Here is a 26364-nt window from a genome sequence, read left to right on the forward strand (position 1 = left end):
AATCCTAAACACATAAGAAGCTGGGTCCAGACTAGTTTAATGATAGCCAGATTCATTAATTAATTAATGATTATTTTAAGAGGATGGAAGAATGAAGGGGTGCCGTCAATCCAGGAGTCGGTTTATGAGATGGCTAGGGTGGCGACGTCTGAAAAAAAATGTCATATAAACGGTTTCCCAGATTGGATGTCTATACTAGAAAATGGGGAAAGTACCTGAGCTTTCTGGAGGGCTCCTAACAAGCTTTGTGCTGGGGAGAGACATGTTTGATGGGCTTATGGTGTTGTCATTTATACATATGTTTATGTGGTTTATTGTGTTGAATGGTCTTGAATATTGTAGTAACTGTCATTTCTTTTTAAAGATTATTTTTTTTTTGGGGGGCTTTTCCCTTTATTATGTAGAGACAGTGGATAGACAGGAAAGGGGGAGAGAGATGGGGGATGAGACGCAGTAAAGGGCAGCAGGTTGGATTTGAACCCTGCGCTGCTGCAGGACTCAGCCTACATGGGGTGAACGCTCTTACTGGGTGAGCTAGAGGCCACCTGCTTTTGTTGATTTTCGTCTGGGTGGGTGATGATGATGGGAGGAGGGGTGAGGGGGTTGTTATGTTTCATAAGTTGTTAAAAAATAAACATTTTGTTAATCACAAAAAAAGAATGAGTCTCTTATTGAATCTTTTCCTTGGCCAAAAGCAATGTCAAAAACATACATGTAGCCATTTAACTCAATAACTTTTCTGGCAACACTCAAGTTTAAATGTAAAACTTTGTGTTTTAGATCTCACATGGTAAGTTATTTAGAATTGCTGTTACTTAAAAGTTGCAGAATGATATATACATAACAAGATTCAATAAGAAATAGTATCAGATTAAATTCTGGATTCAAACTCAATAAAATGATACCATAACCCGACCCTGATTACAAGACATATCAATGCAATCCTTAGAGATATACATGTTGCAAGTTCATAATCATACCTCTTTATTCAAGGACTTATATTCATATAAAATCTATAGGTACAGTTGAAATGACTGCAGGAGAGACAGTCAAGTAACAGATCAGGCAGCAAAGGATTCAGCCACTCCAGAACCTCTTTTCTGAGAAAGAGCCTTGTTTCCACTTTGGTGGTTCTGTGATAAAATGTTATTCAAAGTCTTTTTTTTTGTCTTTACCTGAAACAGGTCCGTACATTGTTTGTTTTAGATAATCAGAAAATACAACCAGGAAACAAATTGTACAAATCATGGACTGAATGAAGTTAAACAATGCCTCTTCTTTTTTTTTTTTTTTTTTTTTTTGCACATGCACATTTTCATTTCAGAACATGCAAACAGGACATGTCCAGAGGGGGCAGTCATAGTAAAACTGTAAGAGGAAAACTTGGCACCCTGTTCATGTAGGGCTCGTTGGAGGTCTGAAAATGTTGGATCTTTTGAGAAATCTACTGTAGAGATGAACACAAATCTCTGCTCCAATATGGCAACTTACAGCAACGTTTCCAAGACAGTAAGACGACACTCATTCTATTACATTACCTTTACAAAGAACAGAGCCACACCTACAGTTAGACCTTATTGCTTTAAAGTCTAAGACGTTCCTTTTTAGGCAAACCAATAAATAGATTGCACAAATATGAGACAACGGGGAAAAAAAATAATTAAAACACAAGTATTATAATCAGACTTGGATCAAATCATATTTGCAAATAATTGACATGTTCATAAACTTGCTTAGAGTCAATACAAAGATCACCAAGAGAGTTAGGCACCTAGAAGTCCGTTATTTTGATCTAATTTGTATTTTGAGTCAAAGTACACAGTAATAAATAATCCTTCTATATATGTGCAACATTCAAATTCCATCCTCAATTCGCACAAAATATGAACTTGTTCTTTACCTAATTATCTGTCATTTCATTTCAATCTGAAAGTTTTTGTCAATCAACTGTACTCATCTATATCATGTGTTTTAAAGGTTAAGCCCAGTGATATTCTATATTTTTCTTATTTTCAACAAATCAAAAAAAACTAAACCAACCATGAATGGATCTACTAACAAGCATTGTGTGTTTCATATTCCGCTGTGCTGTAGAGCTCTGTTGTTTCTGAAAACTATTAAAAACTGTTACACTGAGTGACGTGTTCCTTCATTACCATGAACACGCACGCACGCACACACCGTTCTGCTTCCCATAAATAATCACTGGAGCATTTGATTCCATGACTGAAAATAGTCCCCAAAAAGCGCACTATTTACTCCTGTTTTAGTAACATTTGCTAAAAACTACCGGGCTGTGTAGCATTCAAATGCTAGGATTGGCCAGGCATCCATACTCGTGCAAGTTACTGGAACCCCATTTGTTTAGGTCCTATCTCCTGACCAATGGACTATCCTGACCTTAACCACATGAGGTAAATACCTAACCCTAACTTCAACCAATCAGGCTGCTATGCAGGGTGGCTCTTGCCAAGAAACCAAGTGCGATTGATAATGCTTCCAGCTTCCATAAATACTCACTAGAGCATGAAATGTGTATTAATCCATAGCTGAAAATAGTCCCCAACAAATGCGGTATTTATTTCTGTTTAAGTAACATTTGCTACAGCTGTTTTAGGAAATTGCTGAGCCTTGTTTAAGACATATAACTTAGTATTTGTGACTCATTTTTTAAAGATTTATGTGTTCATTAGGAAACAACGGGCTTGGGCCGAGTCACCGTCAGAGTAGGTGAATCAGAAAATACCAAAAGACTAACACATTGTTGGTTTTGGTCTTTTCATGGGATTAGTTGACAATAAAAAAAAACTACAGAATATTGCCAGCCTTTTTCTTTAAGCACATAAGAAAGACAGGCAAAAAAGTGTAGCCACAGTGTTGCGTTAGCCTGGTGGGCTATCAATCACAAAAGGATTCAGTTGGGTCTCAGGATATGCTACTTGTCTTTTAGGCTCGTGTAGAGCTCTACTAATGACACAAAAATGTTAGTTCAGCCTTTTGTTATTGCCAGAATACCTCACACTGAAACCACTTTATCAGCCCTATTTATCTGGGTTTCTAAGCAAGTTTAAAAAAACACTAAAATGATTTCAAAACACAACTTGACCCAAGTCTGTTAAGAATACTGTTTTATATTTAGGGTGGTTCCATCTAGGTAGGTGTCATGCAGTCAACTTGCCAACCTCAAAAATGCCCTGTGATTCACATCTATCAGCTTTGATACCATTTGTGCCTCAGTGTGTGTTGTCAGTTAACTGTACATCATATAATACATTTCAAATTTACAACTCTTCATACACAAATGTAAAATTTGGTCACAGTCACACTAAAGCCTGAACCTGGAGATTCCAGAGGGTAAAGCTACAGGGCAGATGAAGTGTCGTCTTGTTGCATAGCCCTATTTGCAGTCAACAGTCAGCAGCAACAACACAACTCTTTATTGTACCTGTGAATACACAAACAGGTAACCTCTACTACAAACCCTCACACAATACTGCTCTCAGAGGATAGGATAAGAAGAAATTAAACCCATGACATCAGGGAAAATATGTCAGAGATGGGATATATATATATATATATGAGACATTTTAGTTGATTGTAAATAAAAAAAAGAATGGCACTTTTCTCCATTCAGAGACCGTTTCTGCCAACTGGCTGGCAGTATATTTGAAAGAGAAAGGCAAAATGCTTACCACACACCCTTAAGCAAAAGTATAGACACTATTTTTTGAAAAGTTCAAGACCCTGGCATGCACTACATTGCTTACTTTGGATCTGTAATTCAGACTTACCTACCACAAGATTCAGTACAAAGTCTGGGTTTTTTTTTTGCATTCTGTCCATTATGCCAGACTCAAACTTTGTTCTCTACTTTTTCTCAGCTGTGTACATACCTACATCCTCTACTGTATGTTCAAGTCCATCTGACCAGGCTGCATCTTAATACATCTTGGAAGACGAGGCACTTAGTATTCAGCCACATAACATCAGCAAAGAGTTACCCAGTCTCCTTGTGCACTCATAAAATGTATTTAATCTGGTACAATTTACAAAAACGTGATCATGAAAACTGGGCTCTAGTCCTATTCTAACCCCTCCCATTGTTTCATTTTTGTCACATTACTCACTGTCCCTTATCATGGCAGAGGTTTCAGACCTACATCAAATAGTCCTAATATCGGCTCTGGTCAGAATTGGGTTATAACCCCAAAGTAATAGTTTATGATTAAAAAAAAAGATAATTTGGAGGAAGCATCAATACGATCAAGTTGACTCTTTTCTCACCTACATGGAAACTATAGACAAAATGAAACATACAAAAATAAAGAGTGTTGTGAACAGCCATATTAACACCAGGAATGAAGCATTCAGATCCGTCTGATACACACTTCATAGTTTCACTCAAAGAATGAGGAGGTTTTGGTTTTTGTCTTCTGCTCCATCACTGATTTTACTGGCCAAGGCAAAATACTTAAGGGTCTTCACAGGTGCTATAATTTCAGTGCAAGTAAAGGGGGTAGAAAAGTCATCAGTGTCATTTTTCCTTAAAAGTTTGTTGTATAAAAAAGGAGAGTAACACTACAAAGCTGGAATGATTTCTGATCCCCTTTCACAGCACTTTCCACTAGCTTTTTTCCTTCCACTACCTTTCTTTCTGTAATAATCCGCTGGCTTCCTATCAGCTCATTGGACACGAGCGCTGTAAAAACACTGATAAGCTGTCCGTCCCCAGCTAACACTTTTCTGCCATATTAGCACCAGTCCTCTTCCTCCCTCTCCCTGAGACTTCCTGTTCCTCGGCTCCCAGACGCAGAGTTGACTCCGAGGGTGAAGTGGTAGCCGTTAGGCACCCCCCCCGCCCGACCCTGCGTGGCGGCCGCTGTAACAGGCACAGCAGCAGGTCCGTGTGAAGCTGAGGCTGTTGTTGAGGCAGCGGTTCTGGCAGAGCGTCCCCCTCCCTGGCTGTTCACAGTGTCCTGGAAGTCCTCTTCAAGGAGGGCATGTTGAGACGCAACCTGCGGCTGCCGGTTTAAATTAGGGTCCGAACCGATGCGGGTCACCGGTATCGGGGACTCGTCGTGGCCCCAGTGTAAGCGTTCATGCTCTGAAAGGCCACGGCTGAAACGAGTCTGGGGCCCCGACGTAGCGGTGCTGGCACCGGACTGGAGAGGCGAGGAGATGGCGGTCTTGTAGGCCACGGCAGGACGAGGCGTGAGCGGCGTCTGTGGGAGCTGCCTGCGACCACGGCCCGGAGTGCTCGAACCAGAGGGGAGCGTTGCAGGGCCAGCTTTGACCACACTGCTACCATGCTGAGGAAACAAATGCTGTATAAATCAAAATCAGCGACAGTACATGTATTTTGCTTTAGCGCTAAGGTAATTCTTCACATACTGTGAGGTCTGTAAGTAGTAGGAGAGTGACATTTTTAACGCATTTTCATGAACAGGTTCGTATGGATTTGTAAGGAAAACATATGCACAACCATTCGTATGATATCCTACGAAATTATGGCTAGGTTTAGGTTTAGCGGTCTTTACAGTTGAATTTAGCCGAGAAAAGGTGACTGTGAGCCGGGCACCGTGAGGGGACGGTCGTGACAGCAGCAGTTACAGTTAAAGGTGCTGTAGGTAGGATGTGAAGATCTAGGACTTAGCCAAAAGATTTGAACATCGACAACTTCTCAGTCCCTCCCCCCTTTCTGCTAAAGCCCAAAACAAAAGGGAGAATTAATACGTGTGCACGAGCAGTGATTGACACACAGTTAGACACCCCGGCCCTGATTGGTGCATCTGAACAGGGAGCTGTGGATTTTTGCAAATCTCACTACAGCCTGTAGGTGGTACCAGAGGAGCCAGAATTTTTTTTAATGACCTGCTTCATGTAGTTCTACTGGAACATAGGGTCAGTTTCAGCAAATATGACAGAAAGTTAGTTTTAGAAGTCTTACCTACTGCACCTAAGTTTAACCGGAAAAAGGTGACCATCATGCGGCGTCGACAGTTAAGTTTAGACACCAAAATGCTTGGTTAAGACTAGAAAAAAGATTGTCCTGTGCCATCCCACTCTAAGTGGATATGGTGTTATGGCTTGAGAAACGTAAATACTTTACAAGGGGCTCTGTGTAAAAATGTATTAGCTTCTGAAAGCCCTTCCTCTCTTACTTTGCAGTAAGCATAGATTACCTGAGGACCCCCCCTCTCTTATTTTGCTTTTCTTTTTCTTCTTCTTATTGATTTTCTGTGATGTGTGTGGTCTTATTTCATTGTGTTTTTGTATGTATGTTGATCTGTTTGTATGTAGAGTTAAGTCTTTTTTCTCGCTGTAGTGTTAGTACTGTGATGTGTGTTGTTATAAGTAAATAAGTATGTTGGAAAATTCAATAAAAAGATTTAAAAAAATAAAATAAAACACAGTCTCCCCCCTTAAGTAGTACTCCCAGGACAGGAACACCCATTTCCTGGGTGAAAGTCTTGTGTTTTCCCCTTAACTTTGTCCAGGACACAAACTCTACTCCCCAGCTTTAAAGCCCTGTGTTTTAGGACCCACCTAGTCTCGCATTGCCAGACCTTCCTCCACAGCGCTGCAGAGGAGGGTCTACTTAGTCCACACAGCATTCCGGGATGGGAAAAAACATGCTCTGGTTTATTGGCATTTCTTTAAACCAATCACAATCGCCATGGGCTAAGTGCCGGACAGAGCCCCGGTGCCTCTGCAAAATAGCCTCGGGAAGGAACTTGTTTTGGTGGAACGTGTACGTTTTAGTCATGCAACAGAAAATTCCAGAACAAAGAAAGCGGAAGGTAAAGGACATATGGCCGAAAAGAAGGATATCAGGCGGAATTTCAGGCGGTACCAGAGCAATCCCGAAGTGGAACGTCGTGGATATAGACTAGGTACCACCCAACCTGACCTCCTCCATATGCGTATCTTTATGCTCTTATACAGAGGCAGTCAATGCAGTGCATACAGTACTAAATACCTGGAATACATATAAAGTACAGTGCATTGCTTTTCATAGCTATATGTACAAATAGTTCATAGGAACAGGCTGTAGTTTGTGTTGTTTTGGTTCTGAGCACCAACACACTGGAGGCTAAAGAGCAACGTGAAACCCTGAAATCTTGTTTTTCCTGGCCTCCAATAGTTTAACTTCTCACCTTGCTGCAGTGATGTAGAAGTGTACTCCAGGGTGAATCAGTACACCGTGACATCACTGTTGGGTGTGGTTACAGGTGCTAAGGAGCACATTTCTGACCCCACCCAACTACGCCCACCATCACTGCCGTTTCAGAGGTCAGAGAGGGCGGTGTTATGTCTAGTGTTTTGTTCCTCTTAAAGTTTCATATTGTAGCTTTAATTTGAACAATCTAGTGTAATAATTGTAGTCGTTTTGAAATATAATCTCAATTTCACAGTTTGGTTTGGTTTTATTCTGTCATTAAACAATATATAAAGAATTGTACTTGCAAAAATATACACATAAACGAATGAGTATGGGATATGTACTGTATATGCAAATACAAATACAAAATATAAGGTAGAAAAAAAGAGCCAAAAGAATGAAACGCGTCACTGTCCACAACACTTGCGGACCGCAGGGTGTGCACGACAAACTAGCTGTTCATCACGAAGCCACATATGGCAGTTAACTCACCTGTCTGAGCAAACCAGCGTCCTGACCCTCTCCGGGAGACGTGGATCGACTGGGACCGGCTGACTTGGTGTGACACTGCTCCCTGCTGCCGTAACGATCACAGGAGTAGTAGCGCTGCTTCTCTCCTGCTGAGGAGTGGTGCCTCCTCTCATGAGGCCGACTGCGGTCCCGCTCCCTCGCTCGTTCTCTGGACAAACCTTCAGCTGAAGAGTCGGTGAACGAATCTGGAGGATGGCGGCATCAAATCAAATGAGAAGGAGCAGGCAGAAAAAAAACTGTTTGTGGTTTACACTTTTATCTATCTATATTCTAGAAAAAAAGATATTCAGTCGGCACAGTTCGAGATTACAGTTACGCTGGGGAGAACATAGTAGACGTAGTAGTATGGAGCAATGTTTTTACGAGTGGGTCCTTGTTTTGTTTGTATCACATGAGGATGCAGGTTTCATTAAATCTCATTCATTCAAATGAGATTTTTGTTTTAAATGTAAGCCCTAGCCTAACTGTTCAAAAGGTATACAATGTCAGGTTGAAGTTCTGTTCAATGTGTGTAGGGTTGCATAATCTGTCAAAGTATTGTGGTGGCAGAAGGATTGTTTTATTTGTTGTACAATTAGACAATCCTGGTGAAAATTGGTGACATAACATATGTTGCTTTCAACTATTCTCTCATTGTCCTACCACTGGGGGATACACATGAAATTAAAAACTACAGCTGTAGAAAACACCTCAGGCAAAAACGGTGTTTTCAATTCATACATAGATTTTTGCATGCAACACCAATAATGGACTCCATCAATCTAAACTTAAGCATGTAAAATGACTAGATAAGAATGTCTTCACTTGGACAAAGTGCAAGTATCTGAACTTGATTGGACTAACATTCTCCAAACATGTTGCTGGCCCCTGACCCTTAGTAAATGTGTTGGGATGCCTCAGGTTACTTGCATTTACAATGCAAGCAATATTTAAATGCAGTGCAAATGCAAACAAAGTAAATGGAAATATATATATAAACTAATCAAAACAGTAGAGCTACTCGAGGCACTGCAAAATGTAATGAAAGACACAACCGTCCCAACTTCAGTGAAAATATGTGGTGCATAATACTTTTTAATTGCTTTAGCGTTGGCCCTTACAGGGATAAAGAAGGTTTTAATGATTTGAGTTGAGTTGGAAAGATGAGAACTTCAAACTCACTGCTGAGGTCAAAGTGAGGCAAAAGTTCACTTCATGTTGTGTCTTAACTCAGCTTGCTCATTATCTTGTAGTAAAAGTGAACACTGACATCTCAACCAAGTTAATTATGTGTTATTATCTACAACACATATGTGTGAAATATTATTCCAGGATATATTATTACACCTCCAATTAAAAGAAAATGGCTCATCTTTTTGTGTGTGTGTGTGTGTGTGTGTGTGTGTGTGTGTGTGTGTGTGTGTGTGCGTGCATGCGTGCGTGCGTGCGTGTTCTATCTAGACCATGGGTGTATGGCATAAAGCAAAGCACTGTGGTGAAATTACTCTCCTCAGTGCTGGAATAACTCCAGTTTTCAGATTAAAACCGTGATGACAGAAACACAGAAGCCTATTCATCATTCTGATGTGTCAGACCTGCCTCCAGAATAACAACCTTTGAGGAGTGAAACACTCTTTCACTCTCTTGCCGTTTCTCTCAGTTTAATAGATGTAGAGGGGGCTGGATGTTCTGCTATCTCACCAAGAGGTACCCATAAATCCCTGTGCTAGACCTGTCCACTGTGGCCTTTTATCTCAGCAATGAAGCCCAGCTGCTGCCCTCCAGCGTTAACCACCCGTTAACACAAAAAAACACCCTGCTGCCAGCCTTTAGGCTCTAATCGCTCTAGCAGACGACCCCTGATGGCAAACAAAGAGTGTGACGCTGACCCTCTATGCTGCAAAAAAAAGAATCATAATAGAGTGTGTATATATATATATATATATATATATATATATATATATATATATATATATATATATATATATATATATTAGGGATGTCAATCGATTAAAAAATGTAATCTAATTAATTACATACTCTGTGATTAATCGAAATTAATCGCATACATAATTAACGGTGCCTGAACCGATACTTTTTAAGAAAGTAAAAAAAGAAAAGAAAAAAAAGGGTACTAAACAACAGTTGGTGACATTAAAGAACGGCTTGTTTATTGCTAAGGCCATATGGTCAAAATTAAATTATTTAATAATAATGTATAACAATAACTTATTTCACTAGTAAATTGCTGTTGAACAACAAAAACAACCACCAGATGGGAAATGGATATTGACAATAACTTCAAATGCACCACGAGGCTGTAGTTTACCAGTTTCATTGAACGCACCGTCTGTGTTGTTTCTCCGACGACAGCTGCAGATTGTTACATACCGGTGTTGAATCCTCTACAGTAAAACACAGTCACACTTTACACCGTTTAGCGTTAGCTGTCAGCATTTTAACCGTGTTTAATCCAGCTGCTAGCTAGCGGTAGGCTAACGTTAGCTGCTGTCGAGTATAGTGTTATAGCGTCATGTGCAGCGGGGTTTGTGTTGTCTGTTTCAGAGCATCAGAGAGAAACGCAGACATATCAGTGGCACCAGATTTCGGTAGCCATGGTTGGCAGGAAGAAGATTTTTACAAGTAAATGTTCCAATTAAAGATCCAGGCAGCACATTTGTTGAATCTTATAAATACCAGGGAGTTTGGCTAGATAGCCAAAGTCTCACTTTCAAACAGCATGTGGAGCAGGTGGCACAAAAACTAAAGATGAAAATAAAAAATGAAACACTTTTTCTGTCTTGAGGACAGGAACATTTCTGTACAGTCAACCACCATGTCTGTGCTTGGCTATGGATATATCCTTTATTTCCATGCTGAAAACTGGCTTAGTATTTTTTCTTCTCAAATTTAAAACGGCTCACCAAACCAGATCTTACGACTGTTTAAAAAGGCACAGTTAACACAAAAACACATATTATTCCTCTTACCTGTAGTGCTAAGTATCAATCTAGATTGTTTTGGTGTGAGTTGCCCAATGTTTCTAGTCATGATTATATCACCAGGTAACCTGGTCATATTTCTGGAAAAAGAGGGTTTTGGGATGAACTGTCCTTTTAACTGCCCCTCGTACCTTCCCACTGAATTTTTAACTTTTCACTTAAAATGTATTCAGTAACGTCTGTGATTGTCTCTGATGCTGTAGTGCTTTTGTTATGTCTGACTATATCCTTTGCATGTTATGCGTTTTGTCTGTCTGGTTGTGTTTGTTTTTCTCTCTTGCAAAAGACATCTTGCCTGATTGAACCTGATTAAATAAAATGTATATATAAATTGTTCAAATTGATAACGTGCATGGGAAATATATTAAAAAGAAGTAGTGGTGCATCAAGTGATGCAATATGTCGTATTGTTTTAGTGTGTCTGAACAGCAAATGATCTCACTCCAGTATGAAATAGTACATACTCATTTTATTTCTAGGAATTTTACAGATGACCCCAAAGTTCAGCTTGAGTGGGAGACGTGACCTCATTCATGGCAAAAAGCCAATGACTGCTGCTGCACATTTGTGTCAAAAGTATTAAAATTGACTGTAGATGTACTCTACAATGTATATGTGTCTATTTACAGTATGTGAGCAGTTAAAATGAGCAGTATGTGTGTATGTGACAGAGAAAAAAAATGTAATTTATATTTTGCAGCTGTGAAGTGAAGTCTGTGCAGCTCGGTCTACATTTTATAAATGAAACTGTTAAGGTCAGAGGGAACAAAGGGAGCAACTGATCCCCAGCAAAGCAGATTTTTCTCTGAGAGCTCACGACTCTTGTCTGCTAATCAGATGGAAAGCTGTGTGTGTGTGTGTGTGTGTGTGTGTGTGTGTGTGTGTGTGTGTGTGTGTGGGTGTGTGAAAGCCCTTCACCTACATAACCCGATTATGGCACTTTAATCCTATAAAGAATTTCTGCAGCTACGTTGAGACATCCATGTAATCTACAAGGAAAGCCTGGCTAGCCATTGCTGTCTCTCCATTAAAGTGATGCCAAGTTTCTATGTGTATATTCTCCTCGCTGTATTATATGAATATTGCTAAATTAAATGAATACTCTCTCAACATCCTGAAATATGCCCCCTAAATTGAGTTTTAAAAATACTTTGCTCACGATATTATAGCTAGACTATCTGTCCAATCGGAGTTTTCTCTCGTACGAGTATTTTGCAGCGGCTCCGTGCGGAGTTTAGCACCGCCCATGACAATTCTGATTGGTTTAAAGAAATGTAACAAAGCATGTGAAGCCAGACTGTGTAACTCTTGCTGAAGAGCGGCCACTGTGGCCACAGGTGGTAAGTATAGGATAATGGCACATTCATTTAGCTTTCCTTTCTTAAGATTCTCTTGAGGCAGTTAGTTTAAAGACTTCATCATCAGGCGACCTGATCAAAACAAAACAAAAAAATCCAACTCAAGGTCCACTTATTAACTCAATTTTCATGGAGAAACCTCCTTAGATGTAAATGAAAGCTCCCCAAAAACGCTAGTGGGTATGCGTATAGTCCGGAATTAAAACTAATGTTTTCCGAAGTCAAGAATTTCCTTTCCCGATCAACAATCTCTGGTTTTACTTTTGTGATAAAACAACTGAAACGTGACAGTGTATTGAATTGAGTAAGGGTTCTTTGATCCAGGTTCAATTTTTTGGGTTGGATGACCTTGCATTCTTTCTGTTAGCCTCTCTGTCAGCACCCATCTATAATTTTTCATCTCTGATTTTTTTCATGCAGTCCTAATGTCAGTCTGAACATGACCTTAGGGTTTACCTCGTGTTCTAATGTTCTGTTTTATGTTGAGTTACTTAACAGAATGATGATTGAAATCCATTGTATCAATTCAAATCTTTACACATCAAAGTTTGTTTTTGTCTCACCAACTGTGCTGGACGGCTGTACTCTATCCAGGGACGTCTGCTTCTTGTCTTTGTCCTTGTCCCTGCGTCTATGGCAGCGGTGGTGGTGGTGATGGTGGTGGGCTCTGTCCTGGCCCTGGACTTGCCCCGGCCCCGTCGAGGACTGGGCCAAGCCGGACCGTTCCAGGTCATACTCCCTCAGCTGTGGCGTCAGCGAGGATGCTGAGCGCTTGATGGGACTGAGGTCTACGATTGGCTGAGAGAAAAGTGGAGAGGGGTCAGGTGAAAGTAGAGCAGAGGGGCGGCTGTGGTTTTTACCCAAACCACTTGTACTGGATCACCAAAATATCCACCATACACAAATGACACAACCAATGGACTGCAATGTTTTGTCTTAAGACCGAAGTTCTACCCGCTCTTCTCCAGACACAGATGCAAGAAAGGTTTGAGAAGAATGAACACAAATCTGCGACCGAACTTGAATACTTAGTGTACTGTTACAACACCTTTAAGCTAGCAGGAGTCTCTGCTAGTGAACAAAGAAGAGGTGGGGTGTTGACAGTGGCCTTTTGGCATTTTTGGGCTTTTTCAACATTCCAAGCTTAGAAACAAGTGTAATCTTTCTGTAAATAGGCAATACTCGCTAATCAACACATTGTGTTTTACTTAAAGGACTACTCCACTGAAATAGATGTTTAAAGTACCAAGCAACGCTCACTGCTCATTTCATTGTCCCTAACTTTAGGCCTGATTGCTATCAGAGGGAATGTCCACACACCAGTTTTTCAGGCATCATAAAATTGGGAACAATGTTTAAAATACAGACTCACTGCATGGAAGACGTTATATAAAGGAGACTACTGTTTTCATCAGAATAATTGCTACAATATAGTTTCTGACCACCAGCGGCAGCACTAAGCCTACTGCTGCTGAACAGCACTACAGTCGGTCAGGGAGGAAAAAAACTGTGCCATGTTTGATTTTAGAGGGTTTGATTGACTTAATAGAAGTAATGCCTTTCCTATATGGGTCAGTTGTGTTTTTCGGTAATGTATACATCTAACATTGTTTTTTTGTCATGTTTACGCCAGTGTCCCAGCTGATTTCTGCAAAAGGAGGTCTAAACTGCTGTTTGATACTCGAAACATTAAGGGCCCTATTTTAACGATCTAAGCGCACGGCGTGAAGCGCATGGCACAGGTGCGTTTAGGGAGTGTCCAAATCCACTTGTGCTAGTTTGACGGCGGAAAAAAGGGTCCGTGCGCCAGGCGCATGGTTCAAAAGGATTGTACTTAGTGTCTTCGTTAATTCATAGGTGTGTTTTGGGCGTAACATGCAATAAACCAATCAGAGTGTCATCTCCCATTCCATTCAAAAGCCAGGCGTCATATTTTTATTTGTAATCTTTTGCATGTTTGTGTGCTGCTGCGCTTCCCTGTGTGTGTGTGTGTGTGTGTGTGTGTAACAAACTGTGCACAAGCCTAGGTGCATTTTACTAATTCACTGTTAAAATAACAAGGAAATGCTGCGCTATTGACTTTAGACCAGGTTTTTGTTGGTCAATGGCGCTGATCACTTCCCTCTGCCTCAAGATAGCAATACGCCATGAATTCACCTGAACACACCTCCCTGTAAGACCAGCACGCCCATGGGTACAAAGAGGGGCGCATGTGCATTTGCTATTTAAATGATGCGTCTACCTGATGAATGTAAATATTCACTCTCTTTTAGATCTATTTTTGGTCTCTACCAGGGTAACATCTGGCTCTTTAGCTGCTAAATGCTCCACTGTGTACACCAGCTAGTCTCTAACTGTCTGCTATTTGGTGCTGAGCAGGTAGTGTACAGTGGCCTTTTACAGCTGTTTTGCTGAAAACTGTTGCCTGCTGCTGCCAAAAATATAGCTATGAGAGCGCTGAGAGTGAACCAAAACAGTGAAGTTGTGGGTCAGTCAACTAAACAATGCAACCTTTCACTTGGCGCATAGAGCCGAGCTGCAGATTCAGGCGATAATTCTCTGTACAGTAGGTGCAATAAAACAGACCCCTTTAACATTGTCACATTGTTTTAACATTGTGATGTGATAAAATATTGATTATAGCAGCTTTAAGTATTCAGTGGTGTGTTCCTTTAAAGTCTTACATTCACCAATCTCTCTCCAGGGATTAATACTTTAACTAATGCTTTGAGGACATTGACACTCACCCCACCTCATTCTTATCTTCCTGACCAGTACAGCTACCAGGCAACAAACTGATGTGATAGGGAACTGGAACAGCAGCTAAGTTACCACCCCACCTGCTGGTTACTGCCCTAGATTTGGTTTGATGATTTTAATTAATAGTTTTTCCGGTATTTTAGTTTCCAAATATATCAATATTTGTCTAGATTGTGTAGCCACTAGTGCTAAAAATGTATTCAGGCATGGTATCATAGGGACCTTAATACCTATGAGATGACACACAATATATTCATGAACTACTATTTTCATGAATTGTGGGGTGGTTGTGCTGTTCCTCTTGTTCCTACCACACAGCCTATCCTGTAGCTACAGTCAGGGACAATATCACAACACTACGGAAAATATCCGTATTGCCATTTAATCTAGTATGCAGTCTTAAATCTTACTTTTTTTGATAAATGACATAAGATGGCATTAAAAATAAATTTTAAATGATTAAAATAATCTGAAAGTGACCGTCAGTAAAAGATTCGAGAGATAAATCAGACTTGGCCCACTTTTGTTTTCATGTGTAAAAAAATAAGCTTTTAAGACTGAAAGTAACATTAAATGACAGATAAGGTTTGACAGGTTTTAGTGGTGTATTTGAAAGAAGATAGTTATTTCAAAGCAAGAAAGCAGCGGTACTGTCCCTGTCTTGTTTCACAATCATACACAGACACATAAAAACCACACACTACTACATTACTACATAATGATATACATACATATACATATACATACAGTACACACAACCACATTTTACCAAAGTGTCGTACTGTACTGCTGTAGTTAATGGCTGAAAAGCAGGACAGAGTGCTTGGCATACCCCGGATACACGTACAAATACTTTTCCAGGGATCTAGGTATTTGATGTAAATGTAAATGTGTGGGTTGCATGTGATGTATCTATCAGCAATTCCATGGAATGACCAGTAAAGTATACTGTATATGTAAGATGGTCACTTTGTCCATGATGGCGGAAGGGTGTGAACTCTGCACTGAGATGAGAGGAGCACATGGAGGCAAAAACAGACATGAGAGAAGAAAAAGAGGGAGAGGACAAGAGGAGGAAGGAGAGAAGAAAAAGCAGAAGAAGAGAAAAAGAGAGGTGGCAACACATGTGGTACATACTGCCAGGTGGGTCCCGGGGGCGTGGCGAGGGTGGCTCCGCTATCAGACAGCACATACAAGAGGGAGGTGGGCAAAACATTAGCAGTGGGCATCACCATTAGGAGAAAGGGAAGACAGAAGAGGAGAGAAGAGACTCAGGAAGAATAATGCTGGCGATATTCAGTATTTTCTTACTGTCCATGAACCAGCCAAAACCAACAATGACAATCCTACCAAAACGTATGTGTGTATCCAAAGCCTGATACATTGGCACCCGCCGCAGAGTCCACATCACCCCTTTCTTCCGAAACCTCCACTGGCTCCCGTTTCAAAACTCTACTCACCACCATCACTCACCAACAACTTGCTAGCTAGCTTTTCGTGTAATATTGTTCAATTAAAAACACATCAATGAGCCAGACTATTGCACTGGGTGACATGTTCCTTTCATTACCATAAACGCACACATACACACACCATCCTACTGCTGTAAATACTCACAACTAGAGCACCAAATGTGTATCAATCTGCAGTTTCAAAATAGTCCCCAACGTATACACTATTTACTTCTATTTGAGTAACATTTGCTAAAAACTACAGTGCCCAGCTGTTTTATGAAATACTTAGCATTTATTAGAAATAAAACTAAATATGTATAAGCGTACGGACTAACGCTTTGTTGGTTTTGGTCTTTTCATGGGAAGCGTTGACAATAACAGAAGTATAGAATAACACCAGCCTTATCTTTTAAAGAGAGTGAGAGATCAAAATGCAACATAAACATAAGGAAAGCACGTGTTAAGTGTTGTTGGAAAGCGCACGGTGACAGAGAGAGACAGAAAGACCGACAGACAAAAACAGACAGGTGAGACAATCCAGGAAACAGAAAAATCATCTTGACATGACATCCATATGCAGCAGACGAGAGCAGCTACTGTAACTCACACAGTGACAGTAAAGAATTATACAGATAGTGAAATTCATAAAAATAAATGGATTACTGCAGTAATGCAAAACTCAGAGGTTAGATTAAAGGGTAACTACCGTTTTTTTTCAACCCCATTTCCCCATGCATTTGTGTCTAATAGAGTGATGTGACCAAAAATCTTTGAATTTGGTCCAGTATTGAACGAGATCGCAATGACGAGCCGGCTAGAACCGAGCTACAGTGTAACCAAATGGGACAATTGTACAGCCTTGCTTTTTGTCCTATAAAAGTGATTTTCTTTTGCTATTGACAGGCTCAGATTGATACTAAAAGTGTCTACAAAAATTATAGGCTCCTGTTATCTAAACGTTTTTCAATGTAATGTCTCAATATTTAAATTATTTCGACGATGTGGATGAGGTCATTATAATTGGACGGCCGCCCGTATTCCTTTGAGCCAGAGTCTAGTCTGTGGATGAAGTATACGGATGAAGAGCGGGTGAGGTGCGCGAGAGAGAGAGAGAGAGAGAGAGAGCGAGAGAGAGGATGCAGCTGCTCAGTGTTTCGTGCAGTCAATAGGCTATAATACATCCATGGTTTTGTGTTATCTGAAAGATTTTCAATAAAAACAATGGTTCCTATTTAATCATGTCTCTATGACAGCCCTGTTGATTAGAGGGGGAAATCCTCTGATGTGGTAACACAGCGTTGTGTATCACTGGACACATCAAGATAACAGATATCTGGCAGCAACAGGTCCCACTCCTGACAACATATGATTTGGGCATATAGGGGCACCACGCCCACGGGAGCACTACCAAAATCCCGAGCCTCGCAGCCCGTCAGCGGCTGCTTCACCCTCCTCTGCCCGCTGCCTCTTGCTCTCTTTCTCTCCGTCCATAACGTTGTACTCTGGCTCAAATGAATAGCCTACATGTGGTCATCGAACTATAACGACCTCATCCACACTGTCGAAATCATTTAAATATTGAGCCATTACATTGAAAATCTTTTAGATAACAGGAGTCTATCATTTCTGTAGCCTACTCCGTAACAACAGACTACCTGAACGCCTTTTTCTGGTCTCGCGTTTCACTCTCCACACCGCTGTCTTCGGACAAAAACTCACGTCCTGAGATCGATAATGTTGTCAGACACTTTTAGTAACAATCTGAGCCTGTCAGTACCAAAAAGGCCTCACAATTGTCCCATTAGGTTACACTGTAGCTCGGTTCTAGCCGGCTCGTCATTGCGATCTCGCTTAATACTGGACCAAATTCAAAGATGTTTGGTCACATCACTCTATTAGACACAAATGCATGGGGAAATGGGTTGAAAAGAGAGAATGCTATTGTAGGTGAGTGTGAATACTGTATGAAATATAATGTTAACAATTGTATAATTGAGGTAAACTAAATACATTTAAAGCATTTACAAAATAGCATCCTCTGTTTTTTCAAGAAATCCAACTTACAATTGATCTTATGTTGTATATACATGAACAGGTTAGTATGATGAAGGTCAATACTTACTGTAACACATAAATACACTATCTGTATTCCACCTAGTTTCTATTTTAATGCTAAATTAAAAAAAGGACTGAATAAATTGTATCATCTGAACTGTCTGACCTGGACAACTAATTATCAGGAAGCGTAGATAAGAACTGTGGATCTGTATTTTCAAACAACATTTTAGTACGACCTATTTATTTTGTTTCCTTTTTTTATAACACAGAATTCTTTATTGCACTTTTTAAGATCTCCATATTTGGACTGCAGGGGATATACACTTAAAGGAATAGTTCAACATGTTGGGACATAGGCTGAGTTGGTTGCTTTCTGAGAGTTAGATAAGAAAATCAATATCACTCTTAAGTCTATGTGTTAAGTATGGAGCTAGAGCCAGGAGGCGCTTAGTTTAGCTTAGCTCAGCATAATGACTGGATTTGTTTCCATACACAAACAGAAAGTTTACGTGCTATAACTATTTCTATTTCCTTAAAGAGCTCATATTATGCTCATTTTCATGCTCAGGTTCATAATTGTATTTAGAGGTTATATCAGAATAGGTTTATGTAGTTTAATTTTCAGAAAACACCATATTTTTGTTGCACTGCACATTGCTGTAGCTCCTCTTTTCCGTGTGTTGAGCTCTCTGTTTTAGCTACAGAGTGAGACATCTCACTTCTGTTCCATCTTTGTTGGCAGTTGCACATGCTCAGTACCTAGGTAAGGACTACTAGCCAGTCAGAAGCAGAGTATGAGGGCGTGCTACGCTAGCAGCTAGGCGAGCATTATAACGTGTGTTACAAAGTGACGCACGTTTGTCTCTGAAGTAAAGGCTGGACTACAATAGAGCTGTTTGGAGCAGTTTGTGAACAGTGTTTTCTGTTGGAGATGGTAAGTCCCTTTGGGGCGGACTTTGGGCTTTTTCACTTTGTACACCTGTAACGTGCACAAAAAAAGATATATAACACAATAAAGGAAAGGGGAAAAGCCAAAAAGCATAATATGAGCACTTTAACTAATTCTTTATGGTAAGCTAATTGCTTTCAGGCACTAGCTCCTTAACGCAGAGACATGAGTGTGGTATTGTAAAACAGTATGTTGTCAAATTCATTTTGAGCTTGTCATAAGTCAAAAACTCTCTGCTCTACTGGTCATTCAATATCCACATATATAATATTTCTGCTTTCTTTTGTAAATTTGTAAAAATGGCACGTTTAATCAGCCAATGACATAAGTGGTGTAGCACCACCTCGGTGAAGGCAGAGATTTTAGATGGTATTGTAGAGACACAAAGTTATTTAGTTAGATAATTATGTCTCTGGCTAACATGATAGTTGTTCTCTGTCTGTATGCAGCAGTAATTCAATAACTGTCTTAGTCTATCAATGTGAATAGGTGTGCAGGTGTGCTCTATGTTGTGCACTTTGCAGAGTCCATCTCTGTCCTCAATTTCCTCCTCTGTAATAAATGTAAAATTGTCAGACTGGAGAGGTTGGGGTTAGAAGGATGAACTGATGTGGACTGACAGAGTGGCTCTGTTAGCTCACGGCTGCTTTCACTAACCAGCTATCATTCAGCCTACCTCAGCCACCTGTTCACTGCCAAACACAGACATTTTATTATTTTGTATTTCCTGTTTTACATTGCAGAAGACATTGTTGAAAAGTCTGTCTGTCTGCATTTTCCAAATCTGATAATATCATAAGAATGCAGCTCCAACAGAGCAGCTGTTAATGAGCTAAAGAGATCTTTTCAGAGAGCAGTAAAACAGGAGGCACAGCATCATGAGCACTGAGGAGCTTACGTAGTACTCAGCATTAAGTCGGGGCAGTGAAGCCGCTCTGCAGTGGCCCTCCAGGATTGGATATCCCTCTGTGTCTGAAATGTTCTCCACCTGCTTCAGTTCGACAAATTCCTATAGTGGCATGTATAGAGGCAGATGACACAAACGTTAAAATGTAAAATAACATGTAGACGATGGAGTTGTCTTGGTGTCGGTGTACCTGAGGTCTGGTGGAATATGGCACATCCTCTGACTGGCCTCTCTGGAGTTTCCTTCGGCCTTTGGGCCTCTGTTGCGCTGCCTGAGAAACATCTCCGGACTGGGAATGTTTGATGGCACTCCTCTTGTTTAGTCTGTGTATGAACACACAAGAGCTCTGATATTTGCAGCTAATCAGTGTTGTAGGATAAGATATACTGTAAACTGAGGAAACACAATTTTAGAGTTTTTCCTGATAGAACCATATGTCAGTGTCAACTATTTATCAATGAAGATATTTTCCCTTATTTTCATTTCTAAAGGGCATTTGTCTAATGAAAAATTTACTTTTAGGAATTTGTTGGAACCTTGATTTGATTTAGGCCAATTCCTAAATATGTCGTCTTGTACTTGAAGGTAACATTACAATATTATAATATAGAAAAATAATGCACACCAAGGCCTGTTGTGAGGTGCTGATCACTGGAGGTAGACTTGAAAGTAAGAAAAAAGTGTCCACACTCTGGCTCCATAATGTATGCAGTTCTCTATTTTATTTAGATGACGTTTCAGCCCTCAGGCCTTGTTCATTTTGAAGACGGCCTGAGGGCCGAAACGCCATCTAAATAATATTGAGAAATGAGTATGGAGCCAGAGTGTATTGCACTTTTTTCTTACTTTCCATATTAAAATATTGAACAGCTCCATCTAAGTTGTGGATGGATTATGTTTCTACTGTATATGACAGAGAAGGCAGTCCCTTACATTGTGTCCCTGTTAACCGAGATGATGGTTGTAGTGGGCAGCAGCTCTGGCTTGGCTTCTGGCTCAGGCTCGGGTGGGAGGGGCTGTTTGGGGCTGCAGATCAGTGGTTCTACTTCCTGTATTTGAGTGAGGGGCAGCATAGGACGGAACAACGCCCCAAGTTTACTCTGCAGGACAGATCAACAAAAATGTCATTACATTGACATTATACAATCTATATAGAAAGCATGTGAAATACGATTTATTTTAAATGTTCTTAAGATTGGTATGACTACCGAATGTTTAAAAAAATCCTATGCTAGAAATGATTGATAAGATGAGACATTTTCTAATTCATTAAGGTTTGTTGCTGTGAGTTTTTTTCCTGATTAAATCTCCTCTGAACTCTTCACATGCACATTTTTTTTACAACACGCTGTACCTGAGGTCCCCCTGTAGAATGCTGCTGCTGGAGTCTCTTGGCACAAGTGTGCTTATAGTAGTCAAAGATCATTAGAGCTGCATAGACTTTCCCCACAGTCAGCTCATTGTCTGGGGGAGGAGAGAGCAGAGTGAGAGACTGTTCTGCCATGAGGCCGGTAGGTGGCGCCAGATGAGCAACAAAACAGAGTAAATAGGAGGATATGGACAGTATGTGCCTGGTCATTGTGGGAGGGAACTGAGCTGCACTGTCATGTTCACTAGAAATAAGACACTATGCACAGGACCACACTGCGAACCATCAAAGTGTTGACCAAAAGTAAAAATATCTTGAAAGAAAACACAACGATGCATATCAATGCACTAACATCAAGAAAACTGACTTCTCTAGATTCTTCTCTAGAAATCTAGGAAACATCTCACCACACTTGCTTTGAGAAACCAAGACATTTAAGGCTCAATAACAGACAAAAATGTGAGAAGAATCTCCATCGTACTAAGCAAATTTAATCGATTATTGCATTTTAAAGTCTTGTTTTCTTAAACAAGTTCACAAATCTGCCAGATGATTATTTAGTTAGCTAGTGTCCAACACAAATCAAGCTGTTTTAAGAACTATCTATTTATATCTGAGTGTCTGTATCTTAAAAGAAGACAAAATATGACGGTCAGCTAGGATCAAGAAAAAGCAAAACAATTCCTGAAACATGATGTTCATTAGGACTTTGAAAATAAAGCTAACATTTTCTCACCACACTACAGATTCTTTCATTTGTTTAGGAAACTAATACTCAATAACAAACAAAAATGGGTAGTTGGGAATGGGGGAAGATTATGCAGTGCACAGCCATATGAAGAAGAGACAGAAAATGAACATGAACATTTTCAAAGATGAAGATCTGAATATAAACAGGAAGAGGTCAAGTGAAGAGCAAACAGCTGGGTTTCAGTATGGCCCTGTAGAACCCCAACAGAACCGTGGCTCACATTTAGGTGGCGTCACCAGCAGGTCGACAGTTTTCTGTGACAGGTTGGGCCAGACCCGGTTTATCTCCCTCTTCAAGTCAGCGTCACACAAATGCTGCGCCAGGACCCCTGAGGACGGGCCCACAAACATGTCACATCAAATCTGCAGCACAGCGATCACAGCCATTTGCATAAACAACCGGCCGCAAGGGACTCTGGATTTTGTAGTTTTAGTCTCTCACCAGATGCCAGTTTGATCTCCAGGGCTGTGCGAATCAAGGCCATCAGCGTGGAGGTGAAATGCACCGTCTTGTCAGCCGCGATGGGCATGTTCATCTTCACCAATCGCTGAGAGGAATGGAAGTAAAGAGGAGGGGGCATGAATCAGGAACAAAAACATCCAACAGCGGAGGGAAAGGAGACTGGATTAAATATGTAACTGCAAGTCAAATTAAAGGATAGCTGTTTCAAACTGTAACTATTGTACAAAAACTCTGGTTCTCTGTCAGGTGAACAAATCTTGTAGTTTGTCCACCCAGAGTTTATGTCTTTCAAATAATAAATGATGATACATATTTTTTTGAATTGTATCAATCCGACTTTACCAATAATATACTGTAAAACAACTGGTGAAAAACATCCACAGTTACATGTTAGGGCTGCAGCTAATGATTATTTTCATTAACGATCAATCTGTCAGTTATATCTCTGATGAACCTCTTACAAACTCCAATTCCAATGAAGTTGGGCCGTTGTGTAAAACGTAAATAAAAACAGAATACAATGATTTGAAAATGCTTTCCAACCTATATTCAATTGAATACACTACAAAGATATTTAATGTTCAAACTGATAAACTTTGTTGGTTTTTTTGCAAATATTCACTCATTTTGAATTTGATGCCTGCAACACGTTCCAAAAAAACTGGGACAGGGGCAACAAAAGACTGGGAAAGTTGAGGAATGCTCAAACACCCGTTTGGAACATTCCACAGAACAACGTTTCTCAACGTACAATTGCAAGGAATTTAGGGATTTCATCATCTACGGTCCATAATATCATCAAAAGATCCAGAGAACCTGGAGAAATCTCTGCACGTAAGCAGCAAGGCTGAAAACAAACACTGAATGCAAAGAATATTATATAATGAATATTACCACGTGGACTAAGGAACACTTCAGAAAACCAGTTGCAAGTTAAAACTCTACCATGCAAAGCGAAAGCCACTTATCAACAACACCCAGAAACGCCGCCAGCTTCTCTGGGCCTGAGCTCATCTGAGATGGACTGATGCAAAGTGGAAAAGTGTGCTGTGGTCTGACGAGTCCACATTTCAAATTGTTTTTGGAAATCATGGACGTCATGTTCTCCGGGCCAAAGAGGAAAAGGACCATCCAGATTGTTGCAAAGTTCAAAAGCCAGCATCTGTGATGGTATTGGGGGGGGGGGTGTTAGTGCCATGGCATGGGTAACTTGCACATCTGTGAAGGCACCATTAATGCTGAAAGGTACATACAGGTTTTGGAGCAACATATGCTGCCATCCAAGCAAAGTCTTTTTCAGGGACATCCCTGCTAATTTCAGCAAGATGATGCTAAGCTACATTCTGACATGTTACAACAGTGTGGCTTCATAATAAAAGAGTGCGGGTACTAGACTGGCCTGCCTGCAGTCCAGACCTGTCTCCCATTGAAAATGTGGGGCGCATTATGAAGCGCAAAATACGACAACACAGACCCAGGACTGTTGAGCAACTGAAGTCGTACATCAAGCAAGAACGGGAAAGAATTCCACCTACAAAGCTTCAAAAATAAGTGTTCCCAAACACTAAGAGTGTTGTTAAAAGGAAAGGTGATGTAACACAGTGGTAAACATGCCCCTGTCCCAGTTTTTTTGGAACGTGTTACAGGCATCAAATCAAAATGAGTGAATATTTGCAAAAAAACAATAAAGTTTATCAGTTTGAACATTAAATATCTTGTCTTTGTAGTGTATTCAATTGAATATAGGTTGAAAAGGATTTGCAAATCATTGTATTCTGTTTTTATTTACATTTTACACACATCCCAACTTCACTGAAATTGGGGTTTGTAATCCTTTAGTCAATAACTTATCAGAAAATAGTAAAGAAGCCCATCACAATTTCCCAGAGTGCAATTTGTGTCGTGTTTTGTCTGTCCAACAGTCCTTTAATGATATGAACAGATTTCATAAATCCTCATATTTGAGAAGATGGGACCAGCGAATGTTTGGCATTTATGTTTCTTAATTGACTTTATTAAATAGGGATATTATTGTAGATTAATTCACTTTCAAACTCCATTAGTCAATGAATAATTTCAGTCCAACAAAGGCCTAAAACTGTGTGCCCACCATGCACACCTATTTTTAAGCTAAGATGAATGCATGGAGCTTTGTGCTGTTAATGGCTGCTGCTGTTGCTATGAGACTATTGCAAATCCACTGGAAACGTGGCAGGCTTCAGCTAAAAGCTGAAATATGATTAACTTTTGATGCTAAGCACTGTGAGCTCACAGAACATGCTAAGCTCTCACTGCTGCTGGAAACAAGCAGCAGCATGTCTGTTGTGAAAATAATGACTCGGAGGCCTGAGAAGAAAACAGAGGTCGCTGGTGGACCCACAGCTCTGGAATGAGAGTGTGACAGAAAACTATCCATCAAACTGTTACCGTACACTGTTACAAACTGTTACTTACACTACAGAAAATAAGTTCCCATTTGATCAAGGCTATCTTTACTCACACGGCGTGTGTATATTGAAAGAGTTATTGGTTGCTTTAATCATTCCTCCTCTCCATATTAGCCATAAAGATATACCACGGTAGGTTTGTGGAAGACTTAAGTGCATGCATTTGGCAGGGGTTAGGGGTCCTCCTTCAAGAAAATATTACATTTTCAAAAAAATTATAATAATGCAATTTCAGATCATTTTGGACCATTGTTATTGACATATATGTGTCTAAAATGTTGGAAAAGCTAGAGCATATAATAGATAAATGACACTCAAAAAGGCTAAAAGACAAAAATTACTAAAGAAAGTCCACTGGAGACCAACTACAATCATTAGATCTGTCAAAAGTCATTGAGTTAGTTTTGATGCTCACATTGATTTTACATTCATTCAGTTTAGGTGGTGCCCAAAACGGCTTGAGTGCTGCGCCTAAGCCTTATAATGGAAGGGAAAACCCTGTGTGTGATTACACTGCAAGATGGGGAGCAAAATCCAGTCCTCGATGGGTGCACTAATGCATTCTAAAGTTCAGCTGAAGATAATATAATAAAGTGGGTATCTCTTACATGGCAGTCGTGTGCAAGTTTATTAGAGGTGTTGTGTCCTGGCAACAAACCCACAGTACATGCAAGGAAACGCTGAGAGAAAAAGCTTTGAAAGATCCCCACTTTCTTTTGCTTACTAAGGCTACTGAAGCCTTATGTCGTTTGGTTTGGACAGGTGTTTGGACCAAACAGGCAATTTAAAAATGTTACCCCTGAGGCCTGTTTTCACCATTTTCTGACATTTTATGGACTAAATGATGAATTGGTTCATTAAAATAGCTATAACAGCTAATGGCAGCCCTACATTGCAGTGTGCTCCAAAGTACTAAAATCTAGTAAATATTAGTCCAATTACTAGGCAGCACAGAGGCTCATTATGATTATTAATTCATCAGTATTTCTACAGTAGGTTATAAAACATAAAATGCATCAGGCAACTGCTCAGCATTGATCCACGCCATGCAGGGCTTCTGGATCAATGCTGCAATGAAATCATTTATGCACACATGCATATTGAAGTTAGTACAATACATTGATAGTGAGGCTGGACGGATGCGCTGGACATGGAACTTTCAATTAAAAGAAAAA

At 40.2% G+C, this 26364-nt stretch overlaps 1 protein-coding gene across 3 annotated transcripts in view; it reads right to left on the minus strand.

Moving 5' to 3' along the window:
- Positions 1–967: 967 nt before the first annotated feature.
- Positions 968–26364, minus strand: part of cacna1bb (calcium channel, voltage-dependent, N type, alpha 1B subunit, b) — a 209735-nt gene continuing 184338 nt past the window's right edge. For 2 of the 3 annotated variants that reach the window (XM_078270682.1, XM_078270680.1), the window contains 10 exons: positions 22722–22827; positions 22501–22608; positions 21515–21624; positions 21094–21260; positions 20351–20483; positions 20152–20262; positions 15930–15968; positions 12596–12830; positions 7655–7878; positions 968–5309 (listed from right to left, as the gene is read on the minus strand). In XM_078270682.1, the coding sequence (XP_078126808.1) occupies positions 4752–5309; positions 7655–7878; positions 12596–12830; positions 15930–15968; positions 20152–20262; positions 20351–20483; positions 21094–21260; positions 21515–21624; positions 22501–22608; positions 22722–22827 (1791 nt within the window). In that variant the 3' untranslated portion in view covers positions 968–4751. The remainder of the gene's footprint in view (positions 5310–7654; positions 7879–12595; positions 12831–15929; positions 15969–20151; positions 20263–20350; positions 20484–21093; positions 21261–21514; positions 21625–22500; positions 22609–22721; positions 22828–26364) is intronic. The other variant, XM_078270681.1, reaches the window with a different exon arrangement.

Source organism: Sander vitreus, chromosome 16 (assembly GCF_031162955.1).
Source record: "Sander vitreus isolate 19-12246 chromosome 16, sanVit1, whole genome shotgun sequence".
Taxonomy (NCBI): Eukaryota; Metazoa; Chordata; class Actinopteri; order Perciformes; family Percidae; genus Sander; species Sander vitreus.